The sequence below is a fragment of the Argopecten irradians genome, chromosome 7, assembly GCF_041381155.1.
Source record: "Argopecten irradians isolate NY chromosome 7, Ai_NY, whole genome shotgun sequence".
Lineage (NCBI taxonomy): Eukaryota > Metazoa > Mollusca > Bivalvia > Pectinida > Pectinidae > Argopecten > Argopecten irradians.
In genome coordinates, this window is record NC_091140.1 from 13,888,545 (window position 1) to 13,912,324 (window position 23,780).

The 23,780-nt window shown below is 36.3% G+C and overlaps 1 protein-coding gene across 1 annotated transcript in view; it reads left to right on the forward strand.

Moving 5' to 3' along the window:
• The window catches only part of LOC138327610 (adenylate cyclase type 9-like), a 55,436-nt gene that overhangs the window by 12,919 nt on the left and 18,737 nt on the right, over positions 1–23,780 (forward strand). The window contains exons 2-5 of the mRNA XM_069273846.1: positions 16,077–16,160; positions 17,001–17,182; positions 21,584–21,631; positions 22,037–22,112. Of these exons, the coding sequence (XP_069129947.1) occupies positions 16,077–16,160; positions 17,001–17,182; positions 21,584–21,631; positions 22,037–22,112 (390 nt within the window). The remainder of the gene's footprint in view (positions 1–16,076; positions 16,161–17,000; positions 17,183–21,583; positions 21,632–22,036; positions 22,113–23,780) is intronic.

Below are 23,780 nucleotides of genomic sequence, written 5' to 3' on the forward strand. Positions count from 1 at the left end.
TCAAGTAAATATTACCTTTATAGCCGATTTTCTTCTTTTCCAACTAGTAAAAATGGCCATATACAGACCTTGGGATGTGTGTGTAATGTGACCAGGATATGAATCTTGTAGCTTCCTGATTAACAGAATTGATTATGTGGGTCAGTGTATGGGGCTAAACACTTATTCATGTGATAATTAATTAATGGACAAGGCTTTTAAGGTTTCTATAAATAAATAGGTCAATGTGACCATTTGTATTAATAGATACAGATAGTTAATGATCTTCAATAAAGCATGAAGTAACAAGGGGGTTTAATGAGTATTGATGTATATATTAGGTACTGTTGTTAAAAGTTTATGAAAACCAATTTCTTGTTTATTTATATACACTTGGGGAGAATGTTTGTAGGCCACAAGATGTTACAAGCCTCCATGTGATAATGTAAATACGGATCAGACAGAAAAGTAGAGGGCCGACTACAGACAGATTAGTATGATTTTATAGATATATGGTAATGACCAACTCTAACAGCTGGTCAGGGTTCTGTTGTCTAGGAGACCAAAGGTAGTGAAGTCAAACCAGTGCTTTACAATCAATTTTCTATTTTCTATTCTTGGTATGCATTTGTAGTATAGATTTCTGATTTAATTCATGCCTTGATTGCTTGTACAAAAATTGTTTTCATGTTATGTATTGGTATTTAAAATGATATTTAAGCTAAATTGTTTTGCCTGAACTCAACCTTCCCCCCCCCACAACCTCCCACATAGATTTATTACATGTTATTGATTAGAAAGTCTGAAACTTGGACTGTGCTTTTCTCAGTGTTTAAATGTATATAATGTATATATAACATGTAAAATTTGGTTTAGACCTGAAGACTATTGATCCTAAACATCTGAATAATATTGTATATGTTACTTCGCATGAATATTGAATAGTTATTTCTAATATTTGAATGTGAATTCATCACTATCCATAAAGTGGCTCGGATTGGAAATGAAGACACTGAAACACTACATCAAATCCGTAGTATTATTTGAAAGGTCATGAACATTGGTAGTATATTTCATATTACCAACAAATTTGCTTTTTAAGATTAGCTCATTTTTGCCAGATGATAAATTCAGTAATTTGATAATAAATAGATGACATACTTTAATCACTATTTTGATGACTCAGTGTTATCTTGTTAACAGGACTTGAATAATGACTGCTTCATGGGGTGGCATGATTAGATGTCCTTATATATTACCACAAGCCCCCCCCCCCAACTCTGGTTGTTCATATTTATGGTGGGGCAGTTGCCAGATACTGACCACTGGTCTGTGGTTTTTCTCCAGATACTCTGTATTTCCTCCACCATCTAAACCTGGCATGTCCTTAAATGACACTGGCCGTTAATAGGACGTTAAAACACAATCAAACCAAAACATAGCTCAGAGTAATGTCCTTCTGTCCCCACCAAACTGTCCGGTAAAACATTAGTGTCTTCAGTCCTTATAACTGATAAAGAATGAAAACCAAGGAAAAACATCAGAAAATGTGAAGTAGCAGCAAACATAAAGAGTACAAAGTTTCACAAGCTGTGCATGTACAGGAAAGCTTGTCGACATGATGATGAAAATAGATCACTAAATAAATTTCAGTGAAGGATGAGATGAAAGGACAGTGGAGGTCCCACAGGAGGGCACAGTGTAATTAAGGACTGGAGATGGATTGTTGTTTTATAGTACCAGAAGTAGTCCCAGTTGGGTAGAGAGCAGGCACACTTTCTAATTTAGAAGGTTTGAATATTCCTATACCTGTGGCATTTTGTGGTCATAATCACAGGAAGACCAACAAAGTTGAGAAACATTGTAATCTGGTCGGGTCACAGTGGTGACTGGTTAAGACGTCATGGTATATTACTACAACCTCTCCACATTTGGGTCAAGGTACTAACTGCTGGTTGGTGGTTTTTCTCTGGATACTTTGGCTTTCCTCCACATAGAAAGCTGGCACATCCTTATATGAGACTAGCGTTTAATAGGATGTTAAATTCATATGACCCAAAACCATGTTGAGTGTAGTAGCTTTATTATACTGATATGTATTTATGTGGTCACCAGCTACTACACAGCAATTAACTTAAAATGTACCAGAATTGGTGGCATGGGGTGTCACTGTGGCACAGTGGATAGATGTTCTGATATGTCAACCACTATAGCTGTCCACCTCTTGGCTGAGAATTGGAAGCCTTCATGGTGCAGTTACGAGATTCTCATACCCGTATAGGTTGGTGGTTTTTCTCCAGGCACTCCAGCTTTGCTTTGCCTCCCAAATCTGGCACATATCCTTAAATGACTTAATGTTTAAATAGTGTCCAACAAAAATGAAAAACATTAATAAGCATAAAAAATACCTGAATACAATTTTGATGTGATATGCAAGTTGAGCTGACTTACCTACTCAAGTAACATCTGATGAACTAAAATTGTTTCATTTCCTTATACAACTTTTGGCACTTTAAATGAGATAAATGTGAAAAGGCGATATGATTGTAGGTTTGCCTCTATCAGTGATGTGTAAATTGATCGGATGAACAGAACTACAGTAGAGTTTTTTAGTTGGAGCTATATATTGATCTAGTAATTACAGGTATCGAGTAAAAGGTACAAATTTTCTCCGTCAAGTGCTGGTGAGCTAAAACAGGTAGTTAGTATGTACTGGGATCATTAATAGCCAGCTATTTATAGCCTGACCTTGACCCCATTTAGCCTATGTACTTTGTAATCCATACTGTCCATGCATATATGATAGGTCCTGGTATTGTCTTCGGTTATTCAGGGTAACTGCTACCAATGAACTGTGTGTGACCAGCAAACATCTGGAATTTTAAAATCGTTCATAATCATTGTACATAATTATATTTGACCTTGCAATTATGTATAAGTCTATCTCCCATTGTCCTTTCATGCCCTTTAAATGTACCCTGTGTCTCATTTTGTGTCCATTTTGTTTCTAATCTTACTCCTGTATACCTAAAATCTGGTTCTTTTTCTGCACAAGTTTAAAACTGATATATGCTAGCGTGTATGTCTCCTCCGATACTTTATTATGTATACATTTTACCTCATCAAGGATTTAAAATTGGCTTAAACATTGGTATCTATTCTTTTAGATTTCACACAACCGTTATTTCATTTATCATCTTATTAACAGTTCTGAATATGATATTATGGACTTGAAGAACAGTCAAAATTATGAAAAACATATTAGTCTTGTATGGAGAATCGACCAAACATATGCTCTGTATATTATACTGCCATTTAATGGAACATACATAGATACGACCTTGAGAAAAGCTATATGAAGGTCAAACTGTTAGTGCATGTTTCCAAACCCTGGTTTTCTGTATGTATATTTATACTTCATTACAGACGGTTTGAACTGAAGCTATAGTTGACAAGTAATGCCTCTTTATCATGGAAATCTCACTTGTATTCAACACAAAATGAAGTAGAAATCAAAGGGGGATGTATAATTCACACTAGTGTAGGGGTTCTATATGTCCAGGTTAATATTGTACACCATTGAAGTGGCAAACATACATACAGCGCTTAGATCTATGAGGATGTTCTGTGAAGTTAATAGGTGAAATGGCTAGTTTATAGAAGTAAATGTGTGTATAAAGTCAAAACATGATCAATGATATGTTAGAGCACTAGCTGTAGGTGTCTTGGACCATAAGGAAAAAATTAACTAAATATTTATTTATCTCTAACTTTATAACTATTAATCATTTGTCTTTTGCAGTAGACTGTTGAATTGGTTGTTCACAAATTGTTCACAAATGTACTCAAACCTGTCTATAAAGATAACCCAAGGGTTAAGGGAAAAATAGTCTCTATAGCCAACTGGTTGTTATACACAGATCAAATTGTGTTCTAAATGGCAAATTGGGATCATAGGAAAGTGGTCTTAATGAGCAGGTGGTCTGTATACAGAGGTGGCTGTTAAGGCTGGTTTTACTGTACGTGTATTCTGTATGACTTTTACCTGTTTTGCCATATCATAAATATTATAAAACTGATATGATATGATATTGAATTTGTTACATAATGAACAGATACAGTGTAACTTTTCGCAACCAAACCTTCTCAAAACCAATTACTAAATATTAATAGTAAATAAAACTTCCCAAAACCGATCCCTCCCAATTCCGAATACTGGACTGATTTTGAGATCGGAATAGTCAAATGCAACTTAAATCCACTTCTGAAAACTGGCCTTACCCGAGTGACACCGATAGTTTGCATTGAGGTCTGATCAACCAACCGTGAAATACACACGTACCTGCATCCATAGTTGTTGCATGCCATGTCGTCCTGGGGCATGTAGACAGGTGTGAAGGCTATAGGTATTTGTAAACGGTAATTATTCCAGAGATGGTGGTGTAATTATTTAATCATGTCTATTGTTTAGATATTTAACGAAGGTCTACCACATGCATGCGGCTTGTTTACTTTAGGAAAACAAGCAGAGCTAGTAATATGATAAACAGAAAGTTTCGTTTTCAATTTTGAGAGTCTCACACGGCTTATTTATTACTTATGTAGTTGTCGGACAACGTAAATTATCTGTATGGAAATCTAGAAGCCGTAGCCATGTATTGTTTTGTCATATAATGTCCGGCATCGACTGATCATCGTGTAATTAGACCATATTTAATTTGATTCTTGACGTAACCGGAAGCGATCGGCCATATGTAGGTTAGTTCAGAGGAGAACATCCTCAAGAACATTCACGCAACTAACTACGTTTATAAGCGGTAACAAAGTCAAGATTGATGTAATCCATTCCTTTTAATCATATGATTTTCTCTTTTGTGATAACATTAACATTTAATATTGGTAGGTTATAACAAACATCAGGCTGTACAGTGTAGTGTAGAAAACGACTTCCGATCTATAAATCCGGATCGTAATGATCAATATTCGGTTCACTTCTCCAAACTGAACCCTCTATAAACCGGCCGAAATTCTATGCACCGACCATGATCGGTTTAGGGAGGTTCCACTGTGTATGTATGACGTCACCATGAAATTTGATGTGCATTGGAATGTGCCACATTACTCAACTCAAGACCTAACAAACATTAGAATAGATTTGTCCAAATGTATTCGATTTTACTATAAATATAATGAAACAAATGTACTACCTGAATCAAAATTTGCCAATTTTATATCAAATTTAAAGTTTTTGATAATGTTTTCATCGATCAAATTGTGTTACATGATATTCATTGCATTGTAACATTGATTTAACTTGAATAATTGATTTGCCAGTGAAGGTTTACGATTGTTTTGGACTGGTCGTCTGATGAATTATTTCAGAGTTAGATCTTATAATCACTGGCCTGCCTATAAAATGGTCGAAGGTACAATGTTAAACCCTGATATCAACACAATTCAATGAAACTCAGAATTCCGACACCTTATCACAGCTTAGATATCAAAATGTTTGTGCAGTCAATATCAGCTAAGAAAAACAGATTACTAAGGGTGAAAGCAAGGCTGTTCTTAGTAGCTGATGACAAATCATATGAGATCTATTGATTTGTAAATCCTCAAACTCCCATTATTTTTCATGGACTCTCCCGTTCTTTGATTTGGATTAGTCCACTGTATGAATAAGGGGTGAACCTGGTGGCAAAAGTATGGCCAATATTTGATTTGATCTGAATCTATTATCTACAGGATAAGGAAATGTTTTTGTAATAGATTGTTGGGACAAAGGAATTGTTTACAAAAGTTTAATTTGTCGGTGTTCAATCTTACTGAAAACCTGTTAGTAAGTTGTAGTTGTTTCTGAATTAAGTTCAGGGCGGCCACGGTGGCAGAGTGGTTAAGATGTCCTGACATATCACCATAAGCCTTTCACCTGTGGGCTGGGAGTTTGAATCTTATGTGGGGCAGTTGCCAGGTACTAACTGCTCGTTGGTTGGGGCAGTTGCCAGGTACTAACCGCTCGTTGGTGGTTTTTGTTCAGGTACTCTCCAGCTTTCCTCCACCATCTAAAATTAACATGTCCTTAAATGACCCTGGTTGTTAATTGGGCCTTCAACTAATCAAACCAAAAAAATTGCAGAATGTGCTAGGGGAAATAGTCCCCACTAGGAAAACTATTTATAGGACTATATAAGACCAATAGATAGAGAGATCATCCAATGGGAATTAAAAGATCCCATGATGTGGGTCTTCTGTCTAATATGATTTGTCAATGCATGGAAAGAAGTCAGTAAATATTTCTAGAATTAGTTGGTCATGATGATATCAAAAGAAAAAAAAAAGACTTTGGGTGACAGAGGGTAAAATAATGAACTAGTATAATAAGTTAATAACTCAATAAAATTTTGGGAGGAGAGTGAAAATTAAAGAGACTTTAGGGGGAATTTTAGGCTAGCTATTAGGAATTGGAATCCAGATCTAGAGGAGGCAAGATTTTATGGTCATGTGAAAAGAAGAAATTGCTATTTTTCTTGTTAGGTCAGCGGCAAGTCAAGTCCATAATAATTCAATCAAATGACCGAAGAAATTTGGTTGGGTAGAATTATTAAGGAGATTGGAGAAGGCAGCAGAAGGGATGAAGGAGATTGGAGAAGGCAGCAGAAGGGATGAAAATATCAAGTTTATTTACCTAGGAGAGATAATAGTTTGTCTGAACAATTATATAGATTCTATAATAATCAAGTGAAAAAGTTTTCATTGATGAAATTGTTCAAGCTAAGGGGTTAGAATGATATGGAGAAGACGAGACAGCAGAAGAGATGAAGATATCAAGGTTATATGCCTAGGAGAGATAGCAGTTTGTCTGGACAGTTATATAGAGTCTATAATAGTTGAGTGATAAAGTTAGGTTTGATGGAATTGTACAAGGGGGTTAGAATGGGAAGGGAAGACAAGACAGCAGAATGGATGAAGATATGAAGGTTTAAGTGACCAGAAGAGATAGCAGTTGTCTGGACAGTGTCACTGAGTGTGTGATAATTGAATCGTATGATTGACCATAACGCAAACCTTCCCAAGTGACCGGTACTGTCACTGGGGTCTGTGTGAGGGAAAGTCATTCGGCTGGACATCATTGATTATTGTGGGGTCCAGTGTCAACTAGGGGATTGAATATGACTGGCAGTTTGTTTTTCTTGGGTCTGTAGATTTGGATTGATGTCATTAAACAGAGCTTGTTGGAAGCAGCCAGTGTGAAGTTTCACTGGTATCTGATGGAAAACTTAATCTCATGGCAAGATAAAATTAGGCCCCTTTCCTGGGACAGACTTTATCCCTAACTCTATCTGTTCTTTTTCTGGGTTAGACCTAACTCTAGATCTGGAGTTTAATGAAATTCAGGACAAGTAGTTCTAGCTTCCAATGTAATATTGAGTTTGCTGAATAACCAAAACTTAACATGCAATTTTGGATGAAACATTATTTACAGTCCAAATTGTCTATAAAGGGCCAAAAAAATGCCCTGTATAGACAAATTTCCTTTATATAGAGGTGCCATTTATAGCAGGTTTGAGTGTATATATGTAAATACTAAACAAAATTACTGAAGACTTTGTGTATGCTTTTCTATGATGTTCAAAATTGATTAAAAACCTGGAAATGGACAGAAAATTTGGTTATGGCCTTTAGGCTTTCTTTGGGTTGAGCCTGGTTATTGAAGTGGAGGAAAGTAGGAGTACCCAGAGAAAAAAACCTTGACCATGGGTCTGGAATCTGCCCCATATGGATTTTGATTTCAAAAACCAGAATTTAGACTAGAGTGATTGACTCTAAATAGAAAAAAGAAGATTTTATTGTGATTTGATATGAGAATGTTTGATGAAATCCATCTTCTACAATACTTCTATTATTAGGATTATAGAAAAATCTGGTCCTTTCCTGCCGTTCATGCTGTCTCCTTGTCATGAGATAATTCGTTTTATTCAATATATTTTTTTCTAAGGACACCCGCAGTAGGATGTAAATTAAATTTTTCTTTTTGTACTGGCTATGAATTCCACCAAGATTGTAAATGCCAGCGATGAAGTAACGGCCTCTTACAATCAATATTTTGTCAGGAAGCTGCGAAAGGAGGAGTATGACTCCATTGATTTGAGCCGGTGCAGGTTTCCATTCTGTATTCTTTATAACTACAGGTGGTACTGCCAGCTCATTGAACATTTTTTGTATTTTTGTTCGACTGTATTAAAGAGTTAATCCACTTTAGGTGCTGTTGAGTGAAGCTTGACACCTGTTAATGATAGTGAGATCATCATGAAAGGTTGCATTGTCATCAGGGCTTAGGAGAGAACACGCGGAAAGACACGAGTCTGAAGGGAAGAATTACCAGAGTAAAACTGTTATCGATTATGTAAAAGAAAAAAAATATATTTACTGCGTAACTCTTAACAGTGATTGATTTGGACAACTGTCGTATGTCTGAATGTTACTAAATAGGGTGCTTTACCATAGCCTGGTCCTCCGAGTTGTAATGACGGATTTCTGGGAACATTAAATCCAGTATGAGTTTTAGTTTTCTTGGCAGCATTTTTGGGACATTAAGTCCAGTATAAGTCAATTTTATGGGGCTAGGAGTATACTACCTTGGTCAGAATGTCTTCAAATAAAAGATCTAAATCTGAGCTGAAATAATATAAACCCCTTCGATTTCTTAGAAGTTTGGAATTGATTGCCTTCTCGGAGACCTTACTGCTGTACTGGCAGACATGGCATCCTATTAACCAACAGTAAATAAAGTTTGTATGTGGCTTCTGTGTTTAATGACAGAGCTGTATGTGATAGCACAAGATCTGCAGTATTTAGTAGAGTTATGGCCCTTTTTTATTGTTTTATACAAAGTAAGAGGTAAGAGCTCAAGGTTTATAACAAATTGAAAGAGCAATAAAAAAAATGGATAAAAAGTATTATGTCTGTTAGGGTATCGTATTTTCAAATGACGAACAAGGAATGTCATGTTTGAGTATGTGTGTCTATGGATTGTTGTAGAGTTCTTTGTTCAAAAATGCTGAAACTGTCATTACTAAGACATCTGGGTGATATAAGTAATCATTGGTGTCCTTGTCGTAAAACTGAGGACAACCGACCATGAATAACCATGATTTTGATCAACTTCGCAAGGTAGTAAACTTGGCAAATTTTGATGGTTCGGAAAATTTAGCAAATTTAAAACTTCTATAATAATGATTAAACCTGTTATAACTGATCATGAGGTTCACATATGTAATTGGGAAAACATAAGTTTGATGTACATAGTCATTGAAATAAAATATGTGGTCAAAATGTCATAGTTATTGTTGATGTATAAGGTTATCGTATGTCAATGATGAAATTTTTTGTCAATATGTATGTAATTGTTTTGGTATAACGACAGTACACATCATTATTTAGACATGACGTAAATCTGACAAAGATGTTAATATTCGAGAACTGAACATTGATAAACCTTGACACCAATAGACGAGAACTGAACATTGATAAACCTTGACACCAATAGACGAGAACTGAACATTGATAAACCTTGACACCAATAGACGAGAACTGAACATTGATAAACCTTGACACCAATAGACGAGAACTGAACATTGATAAACCTTGACACCAATAGACGAGAACTGAACATGAACATTGATAAACCTTGACACCAATAGACGAGAACTGAACATTGATAAACCTTGACACCAATAGACGAGAACTGAACATTGATAAACCTTGACACCAATAGACGAGAACTGAACATTGATAAACCTTGACACCAATAGACGAGAACTGAACATTGATAAACCTTGACACCAATAGAGATAAACCTTGACACCAATAGACGAGAACTGAACATTGATAAACCTTGACACCAATAGATGGTGCCTTCCTTACACTGATGGAGATGTTTGAAGTATGACCTGACTTGGTATTGTCTGCATGCCCCAGGGAAATAATATTTCAGGAGAACAGTCAAAAGATCTGTCTATCCTATGACAAGAGGTGATGCTGTGTTTGGTCCATTGCCAGTTACAGGGGTGTAATGTCACCAACAGTCAAAATGTTCACTGCCACCGGATCTTTAAGGTAGAAAATGCGTTCTTTGATACTTATGTCAAGCAAATTACTTAAGATACATAAATGGCTCTCTCGAAGTTTCCATCAACTAGGAGATAATAATTTATGTTTTGGATAAAGTTTGTTACTATTTATATAATGCATCTGCAAGTAGGGTTCAAACCCAAGAACTCTGTTTGACTTGATCGAACAACCGAGCAACAGTTATAGCTTCAGTCACGGGGTTGTATGGGGACATATGGATAAGATGTTCCCCGTTTCAAAATCCTCAAACTAGTTTGACTTATAAATGTGAATTCAAACCCGCATTGAGCAATCGTCTGGTGCTGATGGTTGGTGGTTTTACGGCTGATTCTAGAAACATCATGAATACTTTTTAAATTACCCGTACTTTTTAAATTACCCGTACTTTTTAAAGATAAACTTTAGCTATATACTGTAAACATTGAAATTTTCGTGAGGGGGAAATTAATGCTAATTTCGCAAAGGCCGCTTGATCGCAGAAATTTCCCCCACACATAATATTTTGTACATGAATGAACTAAGTTGTTCAATGTCTTAGAATGTATCTATCACGAAAATAATAACACAGCGCAAGTTTTATGCATGAAAATTGTTAAATTAAGCACTCGCAGAAATATCAACGTTTACAGTACCTATATATAGTGTACATAGCGATACAGTCGCCTTCTAGCTTTATGTGAGGAGAAATCTCCCTATAGCTCAGTCGAAAGACTGGGGGACCAATAAGTCCGAAGTAGAGGGTTCAAACGCCTGGCTGTCAGCACACTACTCTTGCCCTGTTACACTTTAAATAAAGGATGTTAAGCGAAAATGAAAAAAAAAAATATTGTACAAGCTAGTACTTGTGTATGTATGGAAGTGAAGGGGGGTGGGAGGGGTTTGTAGCCTTGCTAGACTAACTAGTAAATCATATGCAACTACTACTTTTTGTTCCCTCTGTTTTTTCTTAGGATATATGAAATAATGAGCTGGGGTTTGAAAAAACCAAGTAAGACTGTATTACTATGTGAAAATAAAGATAGAAAAAAACCAAAGTAAGACTTTATTACTATGTGTAATTAAAGATCGGAAAAACCAAGTAAGACTTTATTGCTATGCAAAATAATTCTGACATTTGTGGAGTTAAGGAGATAGTAGTAAAACATGTGTATGTGGTGTGACCCAGTTGTATAAATACTACAGCAGAGCTATAAATAACTAGTCAGGGAGCAGTCTGTGTGTACTACTGAATCATAGAGCTATAATTAGTAACAGCAGCCGGGTGAAACATGTATACACATAACATCAAACTCACCAAGGAAGAGAGAAAGAGGGGGAGAAAAAAACAGAGAAAAAGAGGGGGGAGGGGAAACAAAGAGAAAAAGAGTGGGAGGAAACTCAACAGGGAAAATGATCTGGTGGGGAAAAAACTCAGAATCAAAGAAAGAGAGATGGGATAAGGGATCTGATGGGGACAGAGCTCAGAATCAGAGAAAGAGATGGGATAAGGGGGCTGATGGGGACACAACTCAGAATCAGAGAAAGAGAGATGGAACAAAACTCAGAACCATAGAAAGAGAGATGGGATAAGGGGTCTGATGGGGACAAAATTCTAAATCAGAGAAAGAGAGATGGGATAAAGGGTCTGGTGGGGACAAAACTCAGGATCAGGGAAATACAGATTGCTCAGAATCAGAGAAAGAGTGATGGGATAAGGGGTCTGATGGAGAAGGGGTTAATCATTATATCAGGATAAAATTAGGTGGGCAGTGCCAGCTGGTCACTCCTCTCTCATTTGTCCTTGTCATAGGAGGGGATCCATTCATATGTTCATATTATTAGTAACATACAGTTAAAACATCTCACAATCTCTAGGTGTGTGTAGGTATCATACTGAGACAATACAGCTAACATGCATTCATAGTCTATAGAAGTGGGGGCTGCGGGTGTCCGAGTTGACTCAACATATTACCACAAGCCCTCCACCTCTGGGTTGCAAATTTGAATCCCACGTGGGGCAGTTGCCAAGTATTGACCGCTGGTCAGTGGTTTTTCTCCAAGTACTCCGGCTTTCAACCACTAACTAACCTGGCACATCCTTACATGACCATGGCTGTTATATATATAATAGGACGTTAAACTAATAAAACCCAAACCCAAACTATAGAAGTGGTAGTTTCTGCTCCTGCTTAGCACTCAGCATTAAGGGAGTGGGACAACTGGTTCGCCCATTGTCAGTATAATGTGACTGGGTGGGATGTGCTTGGTGTCTTTAGTGGCATGCTTCAGTGATATAACACTATAGAAAGAGTAAGAGTTCTACTTTACAAGAAGACACAACACAAATATACTACAGTCTCCCAAAACATGCACCTCGCACTTCACACACACAAGACACCACATACAAAGGAGACCGTCCTTAAATGACCTTGGCTGTTAATAGGACTTTAATCTAATAAACAAACCAATTTTCACAGCATTTACAGCCTTAAGTAGCCAGGTCAAAGGTGACATGCATCTATTTCCACAGCATTTTGTCTGGCTGTCACAGTGAGGTAGTTAGCTAGCTTAGCTAGCTTACAGCCTTAAGTATCCAGTTCAAAGGTCATGTGCATCCATTTATCTACCTGTCACAGTAAGATAGCACTCAGCCTTAATTAATGAAGTCTCCCTGTGGAAAACCAACAGTCTAGTACACACCAAAAGAGGCATAAGAAATATATCTCACTGGCAAAAAACTATAGGCACATCATATCTGAAGCATTGGAAAGTTGGTAGAGTGAAGGAAGCTACACCAGTAGAAGATTTCAGTGCAATGCCTGGAATGTTCCTTTTACATGTGTTTCCACAATAAACGCCCTCTTTGTAAAATTCTTATACTGCTTTTCTTGCAACTTGTGCACAAAGCAGGATAAGATCTCTGTCTAGCGTAACATAACATTGCTGTGAGGCTTTTACTTTCATCAGATAGGCTGATGCTGTCATTATCATGTAAGTTATTCCTAAAATTGACACTACAGCCTCCACACATAGGCCAGGGCCTTGGAGAGGGCTACATATTTATGTGTATATCTCCTAATCGTGGGTTAGTGCAGAAATGCGTTACTCTCCTTCCCAGAATGTTTATGATATTTGACTACATTTGTTGAATATGTTACACTTCCTATTTAAACAAAAAACACAACAGCGTTTTTTTCATTATGAAACAATTTTTAAAAACATTTTAAAAGACGATGCTTATGTTCTAAACTGGTAGTGGAAGCATTTAATTTTTGATAAATCCTTATAAATCTGTTTTATCACAGTTATCAAAAAGAAAATAACCCTATTATAACATATTATAACAGGCATGAGAAGGGAGACAACCCTGTTGAGTATGAAAATACTAAAAAGTACACTCAGAAACATAAGTACAGTATAGATTTGCTATGCAAGCAAAAATATTTTTGTGGGAAGTTGCAATTACAATCACAGCAAAGAAAGGTTAAGGTCAGGTGATCAAGGTCAGATGATCAAGGTCAAAGTTGGGACCTAAAACGATTATTATACCCCGCATTCTCCGAAACAGGGGGGTTATTAATTTGGGTTTGTCCGTCTCTCTATCTGTCTCTCTGTCTGTCTGTCCATCTGTAACACTTTGTTTCCATCAATAACTGTGACAAATATTAACCTATTTTGTTCAAACTTGGTGACAAGGTTAAATGCCTTAAGAGCTCACCCAAGTTCGATCGTGACTGTTGATGGACCTTATTTAGCGAAGTTATGGCCCTTTGAATGACTAAAAACATCATTTTCTACCATTTCCATGCAATAAGTGTAACAAATGTAAACCGATTTTCTTCAAACTTAGTAACATGGTTAAATGCACTAAGGACTCGGCCAAGTTCGATCATGACTTTCAAGGGACCTTATTTAGCAGAGTTATGGCCCTTTGCTTAATAAAAAAAAGTCAGTTACTGCCACTCCGTACAATAACTGAAATAAATATTAACCGATTTTCTTCAAACTTGGTAACAAGGTTAAATGTCTTAAGTGCCTGGCCAGGTTCAACCAGCTCTTTTGGCGGATGTTATTTATTAGAGTTATGGCCCTTTAATTTACTACAAATGTCATTTTTCGGCAGTTTCTGTGTAATAACTAACAAATGCTAAACTTGGTAACAAAGTTAAATGCCTTAAGGGCTTAGCCAAGTTTGGTCGCCTCTTTAGGCAGATCTTAATTAGCTGAGTTATAGCCCTTTGATTTAATAAAAAAAAAAGTCATTTTCTGCCACTTCCATACAATAACTGTAATAAATATAAACCGATTCTCTTCAAACTTGGTAACTAAGTTAAATGCCTTAAAGGCTTGGCTAAGTTCGATCGCCAATTGCGATGGACCTTATTTAGCAGAGTTATGGCCCTTTGATTTAATTAAAAAAAAAAAAATCTGCCTTTTCCCTGCAATAACTCAAATAAATATTAACCAATTTTCTTCAAACTTGGTAACAAGGTCAAATGCCTTAAGGGCTTGGCCAAGTACGATTGCCACAGCATGTTTCAACCAAGGTTAAACCTAACCTCAATAATGTTTACCTACAATATGTCCTGAAAGCGGGGGATGGAAATTCCACAAATTTGCTTGTTGATGCTACCTTTGCCTTTCAGATTCAAGGTTGTGTCTGTGATCTGATGTTCATGATACTGAAAATATTAAAAACACTAGTCTGTGAAAGTTTTATCCTTGTTTTTGAGATATGAGTAAGTCAATCAAAGATCATTATTATTATTGCTTTCACTCAGAAAGGTTTTGTGTGTAATTTTATTGATTATCCAGACTTTAATGTGGTAATCGTTACCTGGTGTGTCGTTACAATGTCAAATTTATCCGTTTCCTCTGTACTCTTGTATTAATTGTTGTCATCTTCACTATACCCTCGTATTAATTGATCTGCATCCTACGTACTCTTCAATTAATTGATGTCTGTAACTCCTGTTTGTCTATTGATGGTGGTTCGACATACCATATTTACTCCAATCAGCACACAGGACTCTCAGAAAAAAAATCATTCAGTTCAATGGTGCTTATTGGGGCCAGTTTTAAAAGGCTCAATTTCATTGAAATTGATATCAAGAGGTTGTTATGTATAAACAAAGTCAAGTAATTAACTTTGTAATCAGTACCCATTTTGGAGTTCATGATTTAAATCAAAGCTCTGGTGTTTTCACAACTTATAAAGATTCAAACCATTTGCGTGACTTAATGGCCTTGGAAATAAAGTGTGTTTTATACGCTTTCACTCTAATCTCACAGTGTAGACCTGATCTTAGTTTTGAACATAACAAAAATTGTAAAGAATTACCATTTTGGGAAATTCCATGCATGGTATAATGTCTTTATGAGTAGTCTCATATTATAAATCCTAATCACACCAATACGTTTCCTCTCAATATCAAAACTGTTTTGAAGAAACTGGTAATTATTTTGATATTCAGATGTGTTGCCAAAGATAAGTTACAGATGTATACATATTATGATATATGTATGTTTTCAAACATTTGGATGCATTAAGCATATGAGATTGACATTGCTATAGAAGAACCACTTTAATGTTAATTGACATACTTAATTCATATATCTAAATGAATATTCAAATATTGAACCAACCAAATATTCTAATAGAAAATTGCTGAACATTGACATTCCAAGTATTTTGTATACAATTTGTAACAATTTTGTATAAAATGAGTTTTTGTGCTATTTTGTATTCTGTATTCATATAATAGAGTTATCTGCCCCTGTGGGAAGGTGTTGATTGTGACGTCACTTTTCGGAGAAAATAATGTGAATTGCGCCCACAAAATAATGACATCACAATTGATACCTACCCACAAGGGAGCTAACTCTGTAATATGCCATTATGTACTAATTACAATGTATAATGTGTAACAACATTTTATTTGAATACTGTTGTATATTACATTGTAGTATTCTTTCGTATTTTACAGACAATAGGACACACAAGGTATTGGTGGAAGACTACAACAAAGAGACAGGGCTTTACCAGGTCAAACACAGGGAGGACGAAAAAGGTTTGGAACAGCCAAATATACTGTTGGGGGGATAAAGTATATGGAACTGCGAATTTGATGTAAAGAAAAGATTTTAAATGTATAATATTTGGTGAATGAAGGGATAAAGGATTCTTAGAACGATTTAAATGGCTTAAGACTTGAAAACAGTCTTTTGAATCGCAAATAGTTTTGTATTTTTCCTAAAAGTCTTGGAAATAGGAAAACATTTTCTTGTATAAACCTGGATAATCATTTCAAAGCAACTTTTTCAAAAAATATTAGCCCTTTAAAATATTTAGGAAGTAGTTTAAGTTATTGATTATGTATGATGATAAGGGATATTGCTTCTCTGAAAGAAATTTGAGAATACTGTATAAAATAAAATGAAAAAATGCAAAGGTGTTTAATAAGACGAAATTATTGCAAACCTATACAATTTGATAGTTGTGGTATTATGTCCAGGCAATTGAAATTGAGGCCTAAAAGGGGAAGGGGCACTTATAGAGACATGGGCACTTATGGGGTCGAATACGGTAATATTAAACTACACAAAAACTTCCATTTATCATAAACTGAAGACTTTGGTTCTATCTGAGTCTGTACGTCTGCTACTCGTTTGATTGAGCTACAGACTTGAACCATCAACAGGAAGGCCTTGAATTTGATTCACTGAATATCATAAGAACATTTAAAAATGTATATTCACAGGAAAACTAGCAAGTTTACTATCAAATAAAAAGTTCCATACCCTTTTGCATGGTCAAGGTTAAAGTGAATAAATTTTCTTTATAAATCTCATTTAGAAATGTTACGTAATGCTTGAGATCCTGAGATAAATGAGGTGTGTTTATTCTGTAGTTATAAAGACCTACTTCATCGTGGGCCGCACTGAGAACTGTACAAAGGGCCCCAAGGTTAAATCATCAGCAGCCTCGCCTACAGCAGCCCTGGAGAACGTAGCGATAACAGTTGAAGGGGAGACAACTGGCCAGACTGGGGATGCTGATAATGCTGCTACTGAGCTGCTGGCCTCAGAAAAGGTGGAGTGATATATTTGTTAATTAAAAGTTTGATCAAGAGCTTGTACAAAATAAAGTCAATGCAAAACTTGCTTTTAAAAGTCCCATTATTTGACCCCTTTATGAAAGTCCCATTATTTAACCTTTTTGAAAAGTTCCATTATTTAACCTTTTTGAAAAATTCCATTATTTGACCCTTATTATTTAAGCCTGTTTATAAAGGTTATTTGTCTGTGATACAGGTAATTTTTACCTTGAAATACATTTATTTGAAGTTAAAAGAAAGAGATGGCTAGAGCCAACTCCGTAAGTTTCTGAGGTAACTCATTGGTTCTGCACTCCTCCACTGGAGACCCGAGGGTATGCAGGCTGATTGATGAAATACTGAATATTGTAAATTTATTTATTTGAGTTTTTGTTCTTCATATTCTTATATTGGTATGTAGAATATCTAGTCATTCATGGCAGAATATTTCCCTCCAGTTTTCTTTTATAAAGCGCTTAAATACTGCCTGAAATTCATGAGACTGTGCTTAAAAGTACCTACCCTTGTATATAAATGACAAAACAGAGTTGAGAAGTGCAGGCGGAATATTGATAAAAAGACGTAGGAGATGCTGGGAAAGCTTCATACATCAGTTTAGACATGACTCGGTGTCATGTACTAGGAGCGGGTGATTATGTCTTCTGAAGACGAGAATTCGGTAGAATCTCTCCAAATAAAATGCCTATTATTCATCTGTTCATGCCATAATGGCTGAATGAGACATGAGAATTACAACACTTTTTATCGCTCAAAATGGATAGTTACCGCGAACAGACAACCACCGACCTCAGCATCTTAATGTAAACATTGTGAGGACAACTGATCAAAAATCCATTTCTTTCCGCGGTGTAGTCGATATCTGATTGTATGCCTAGACGGTTTACACGCAAAATAAGTTCATATTTTTCTGAACAAGTACATTAGCTGGAAAGAGACGGACATAAACGTCTTTGTGGGGCACTTTCTTATACTCCTGAAAAACCCATTGAATAATTGTAAAGATATTGTCTGACATGCACTGTAAATGTTTTCTCTGTATTGAACTAGATATTGATACTAAACGAACATATCAATCCAACATTGTTAATTACAACTTCCAAAACAAATCTTAGATTAAAACATCGATTTCTTAAATATCAGAGGTCTATATTTTGCCCATCGCCCCAGAACACATTGTAGAGAATTGATTTTCTCAAATATCAAAGGGTTTTCACTTAATCAGCTGATTATCCTCTATGTTCTGCCTGTAATTTATCTTCGTGAATAAATGTAGCTGTGAGTCTTTATCACCAGGTCATTGTATTGGTGATTTGTAACCGTCAAATAAATCTCTCATTAAGTACTTTGTCTGTGAGATACGCAATAATTGATTAGTTTGTTGTCAGAAGAATAAAATCCGAAATTCATTTATTTGAATTAGTGCTGGACACAAACTTGCAATTATCAATTAATTTGACATCGAAGTGACAAACCAGAAATCTTGTAGAAATGTTTGCTGCTTCATAACTAGAGTAATATTTCACTGTTTTGCCTGACTTGACTTTTTCTAGAAGAATGTATATTCCAGAATTATGGCTGCAGACACATTATTGATAGAGAATAAGATTGCTTTCCGTTTTATGCGCTGAAGATTAGCCATTGGCATTTGGATATGTTGGACAGCAACGCATGACATTTTGTTAAAGTGATATTTACGACGTCGTGAGACAGATTCACGAGGTGATCAAATGACATAAACCTCCTCAGTTTTCTGGTGTACAATGATTTATGACTTTAAGTCATGATATCACAGACATCAATCATTTCATAGACCAAAATTTCTGTCATGTGATCAAAGGCATCAAACATTTCATGCACCCAGATTTCTGACGACACATACTGTATCTGAAATCTTTTTTCTCAGACGTCTGTGAAATGGAGCAAAGATATCTGTTAGATGCAGTCAATATTTCTGATTTTGATCAATGAGAAAATCTAAAAAAGTAAACAATGATGATCTTCTGTAAATAAAAGGAAATTTTGAAAGCAATGACTAGTACAGTAAAACCTGCTTCATGTGACCACATTTTAGGAACCCAAATGACAAATCATTCCATGTCATATATAGACTATGACATCAGAACTACCTGTGACGTCACAATAGTGTTACTACCCATGTGTCTTACAAAATTTATGACATGGCTGCACGGGCCACTTATGTGATAATAACTATTTCAACACAATTCAATCTGTGTATAAAGACAACCTGACTCAAAATGGAGAGATAGTGGTTGAATAGTTTCCACCTTAACTCATTCATCCCTGAAATTTCATAATGAACAGGTCTAGTCTTTGATTCAGAAAAATCTAAATGGTTTTTTCAGTGGTGAATGAGCCATTTGGTCACCATAGCCCCCTTGTTCAGATCTTGATTCAACTTCATTGAAAAAGCTACATTTTAAAAAGATGACTGAAAATCAGTGACATAAAGAAACAATATCAAATATTAAATGATGTTGTTAATATTGATTTGGCTTATACAATATATTCATATACTAGGTAGAATGTACATCTTTGTGTAGTTAATTAATTTAAAAGGTGGTTAACATTTGCATAGGTCGTTTGATCTTTGGTATACTCCTAGAATGTTATAGAGTTCAGGATGTGTCAAAATGATGTTGTTACCCTGAATGGTATGAAACACAAAATTAAAATTAGAAAAATGGGAGAATACCCTATAAAGATAGTGATTAATGATAGATTAGAAATCTAATCCTAATTGAATGTAGCCTATATCCTGGTAATGTCTACCAGAACGTAATTTACATTAATGGTAGTGCTGGGTCTTGCCCATTGGCAATCAGATGGATTCGTAAGCAAATCATGATCTCTAAAAAGTGCAGTGTTTTTACAGGGAATTCCCAATGGGTGCAAGCCCATGTGATCAATTGATATTTGACATTTTATTGTTGATGGGAAGCTTTCCGAGACCATCAAGTTAGCTACACATTTCCTGTCCATTGGGATAATGTTGTTCCTCGTATGTCAGAGAGAAGATTTTATTTACAGACTAGTGTGTAAGGCTGATCGATGTTTGTCGGGTTTCAATGGAGAAATCAAGGTTTTAGTGTGATATAGAGCCATGGTGAGGCTGAACATTAGGTCACTAAGTCAGAGGTCAAGGTCAAGGGTCAGGCTAAAGGTATAAAGGTCAGAAAATGGGTATCCTGTATCATGATAAGCACAAGCATGTCATGTATTGGTGTGTGGTATTAAGTGTCTTCTTTGTGAAGAGGCACAGTGGTAAAAACCTTTAAAACTAGGTAACAAGTGTTTGATTTCCAGAATCGACATGAAAATAAACCACTCTGGGTCCTGTCAAGGCAAAATTGTGTGATTTGTATAATTGAAATTATGTAATAATTTTTTACTACTGTAAACGTGAATATTTTCCTGAGTACTTTATTTCACAATTTGCAGACATAAAACTTAAAAGTAGTGTTGGGGATCGGTTGTAAAATCATAATCGATGATCGGTTTAGGACAACCTACTAATTATCGATTATATAATCGGATTCCATTTACAGAAAACTCTTCTATATTTATATATTTTACCTTTTACTTCTCTGAAGAATTTTAGAAAGATATTCTATGAACCAACTGTACCAAAAAATATATTTTTTTAATTCAAGTTATTGTTTATCTAACACGTCTTAAGACTTTTTGAAATATGGTTTGCACCAATACACACATGATAAAGGTTCAGACCAGTATAAAATCAGCAGAAGTTATCTGCCATTTTAGTAATCGATTATTGACTTTCATAATCTATAGTCTTTAGGAAAATCATGATCGATCATTGATTAAAATGGAGAATTGGTCCAACACTTTTTAAAGGTGTTATTATTTTTGCAATACATACACGTTCATACTTTGAACAACAGAGTTTATACATGTACAAAATTTTACGTGCAGGGGAAATTTTCACGATCAAGCGACCTTAGCCTAAATAGCAAAATTTTCCCCCTCACATAAATTTCCACATTTACGCTAATGGTTCTAAAGAAATGATACATTCTGTACCCTTTTACCACATTCCATTCATCAGCACTAGAAATCATATCTTCATACATAGAGGAAGTATGTAAGGATAATGTCAGTCTTCTTCAGTAGAATGCTTCTGTCATAATTACCTGCCAATTTTTTGTTAACACTGTCGTCTGCTCCCAAAATTAGGCCTTAGGTAAAATGGCAAACAGTATTTTGGATAAAAAATAGGAGTTGCAGGAAAAAAATCTTTTCATTCAAGGAATTAAACTCAAAACAAAATGGTTATATTTTGCTGTTGTTATACATGTAAATGTTGTTAATTTCAATGATTTGAATTTGTTCTTCAGGAATCTAAATCCCAGGAAGATACAGAGGCCAACCATACTGAGGCGAAGGTAAAGTTCATGGGTGGTTTGATTGTACTGGTAATAATAAATAATGGAGTAGAAGAAATGAATAAATTACCTATTTAAAACTGGGATTTCAAGATCCTGAACAACATGGTCAAAGTATGATTTACCATCAATTAGACCCACCTTCCAGTGATTTTGATGTCATATTTGTATGTGATTTTTATGACGTCACAATCACCAGAAGGTGGGACTAATCAACAGTTAATTGTACTTTATCCATGTCATTCTAGAATCTGAAACATAGACATTTCAATGGTTCCAAAGAGGAAAGAATTATGTTGCAAGAGAGGCAACTCTTACAGTTTTATATCATTTTACTATAAAGTTCTGACAAGACTGTTGAATGTAAATGTACCATGTTTACAAATCCCTCTGATTGTATTTCAGGGTACGGACGTGAATGGTGTGTCGACAGCTGCATATTTAGGCAGACATCACAGTGAAACATCACTAGACGTCACTGGTAAATTTTGTTTGCTGCTTGCTTTGGGTGTACAAGACTCTAGCGTCTCAGTGGTATCTGCCGAGCTCATCTAGGAGATGTTATACCCCCATCATAGGTTACGGGGTGAAGAGGAGTCATTGCGTATTTCCATTAGATATTCAGTATATCTGTCATAGAGATAAACTCGTATAAAGTTCACTTGCTTAAAGATGCTCCATCGCCAACAGAGCATAAATTATATTAATCATTTGAACAATATATGCCTAATTAAGGAAAAAAAAAAAAAAAAAAGTAATTTATTTCGCCTCTGGTGCATGAGCAATCAGTACTTCAGTATTTTTCATATTTTTAACTTGAAGTAAAATTAGAAGCTCAAACTTTTCAATGGTGGTAATGGTGTAAAGTAAGTAACTTATGTAATTGAAGTGAAAAAAGACCATTTGTCAGCGGTGAAGCATCTTTAATAAGACCATGTATTTAGTATATATATACTTAAATGCTAAATGCTATACAATTTGGCCTGTGTGTAAAGACCATATGCATTCGAGATAAATTTTTCTTGGCTGTTTGGGTTTTCTTTTGAGACACTGATTGTATGGAAGGTACCACATGCACTGTACCCCCAAACATTGGTTTTAAAGATATAGTCAGATCACATATAATTAACCACTGAAAACCTAGTCTCTTGTACAAGGTAAATGAAACATCTTTTGCGTTTGATTTACTTTCATTTTGTCTCCCAACATTGAAATTGTGGGCCATAAATAATATACAGTTTAGTCCATGACCATCCTGCCTTGTCCCCATCCTGTCTCGTCCCCATCCTGTCTTGTCCCATTCTGTCTTGTCCCCATCCTGTCTTGTCCCATCCTGTCTTGTCCCCATCCTGTCTTGTCCCCATCCTGTCTTGTCCCATCCTGTCTTGTCCCCATCCTGTCTTGTCCCCATCCTGTCTTGTCCCATCCTGTCTTGTCCCCATCCTGTCTTGTCCCCATCCTGTCTTGTCCCATCCTGTCTTGTCCCATCCTGTCTTGTCCCCATCCTGTCTCATCCCCATCCTGTCTTGTCCCCATCCTGTCTCATCCCCATCCTGTCTTGTCCCCATCCTGTCTTGTCCCCATCCTGTCTTATCCCCATCCTGTCTCGTCCCCATCCTCCCCATCCTGTCTTGTCCCCATCCTGTCTTGTCCCCATCCTGTCTTGTCCCCATCTGTCTGTCCTCGTCCCCATCCTGTCTGTCCTCTTCATCCCCATCCTGTCTCGTCCCCATCCTGCTCCTCCTGTTTCCCATCCTGTCTGTCCCCATCCTGTCTGTCCCATCCTGTCTGTCCCCATCCTGTTTCCATCCTGTCCCATCCTGTTCTGTCCCCATCCTGTCTTGTCCCATCCTGTCTGTCATCTGTCCCCATCCTGTCTCATCTCCCATCCTGTCTTCCACTGTCTTCCCCATCCGTCTGTCCCCATCCTGTTTCCCATCCTGTCATCCTGTCCCCATCCTGTCTTGTCCCCATCTGTCTGTCCCATCCTGTTCCCCATCCTGTCTGTCCCCCTGTCTGTCCCATCTGTCTGTCCATCCTTTCCCCATCCTGTCTTGTCCCATCGTCTTCCTCCTGTCTTGTCCCCATCCTTTCTGTCCCATCCTGTCTCTGTCTCTCCCATCCTGTCTTGTCCCCATCCTGTCTCGTC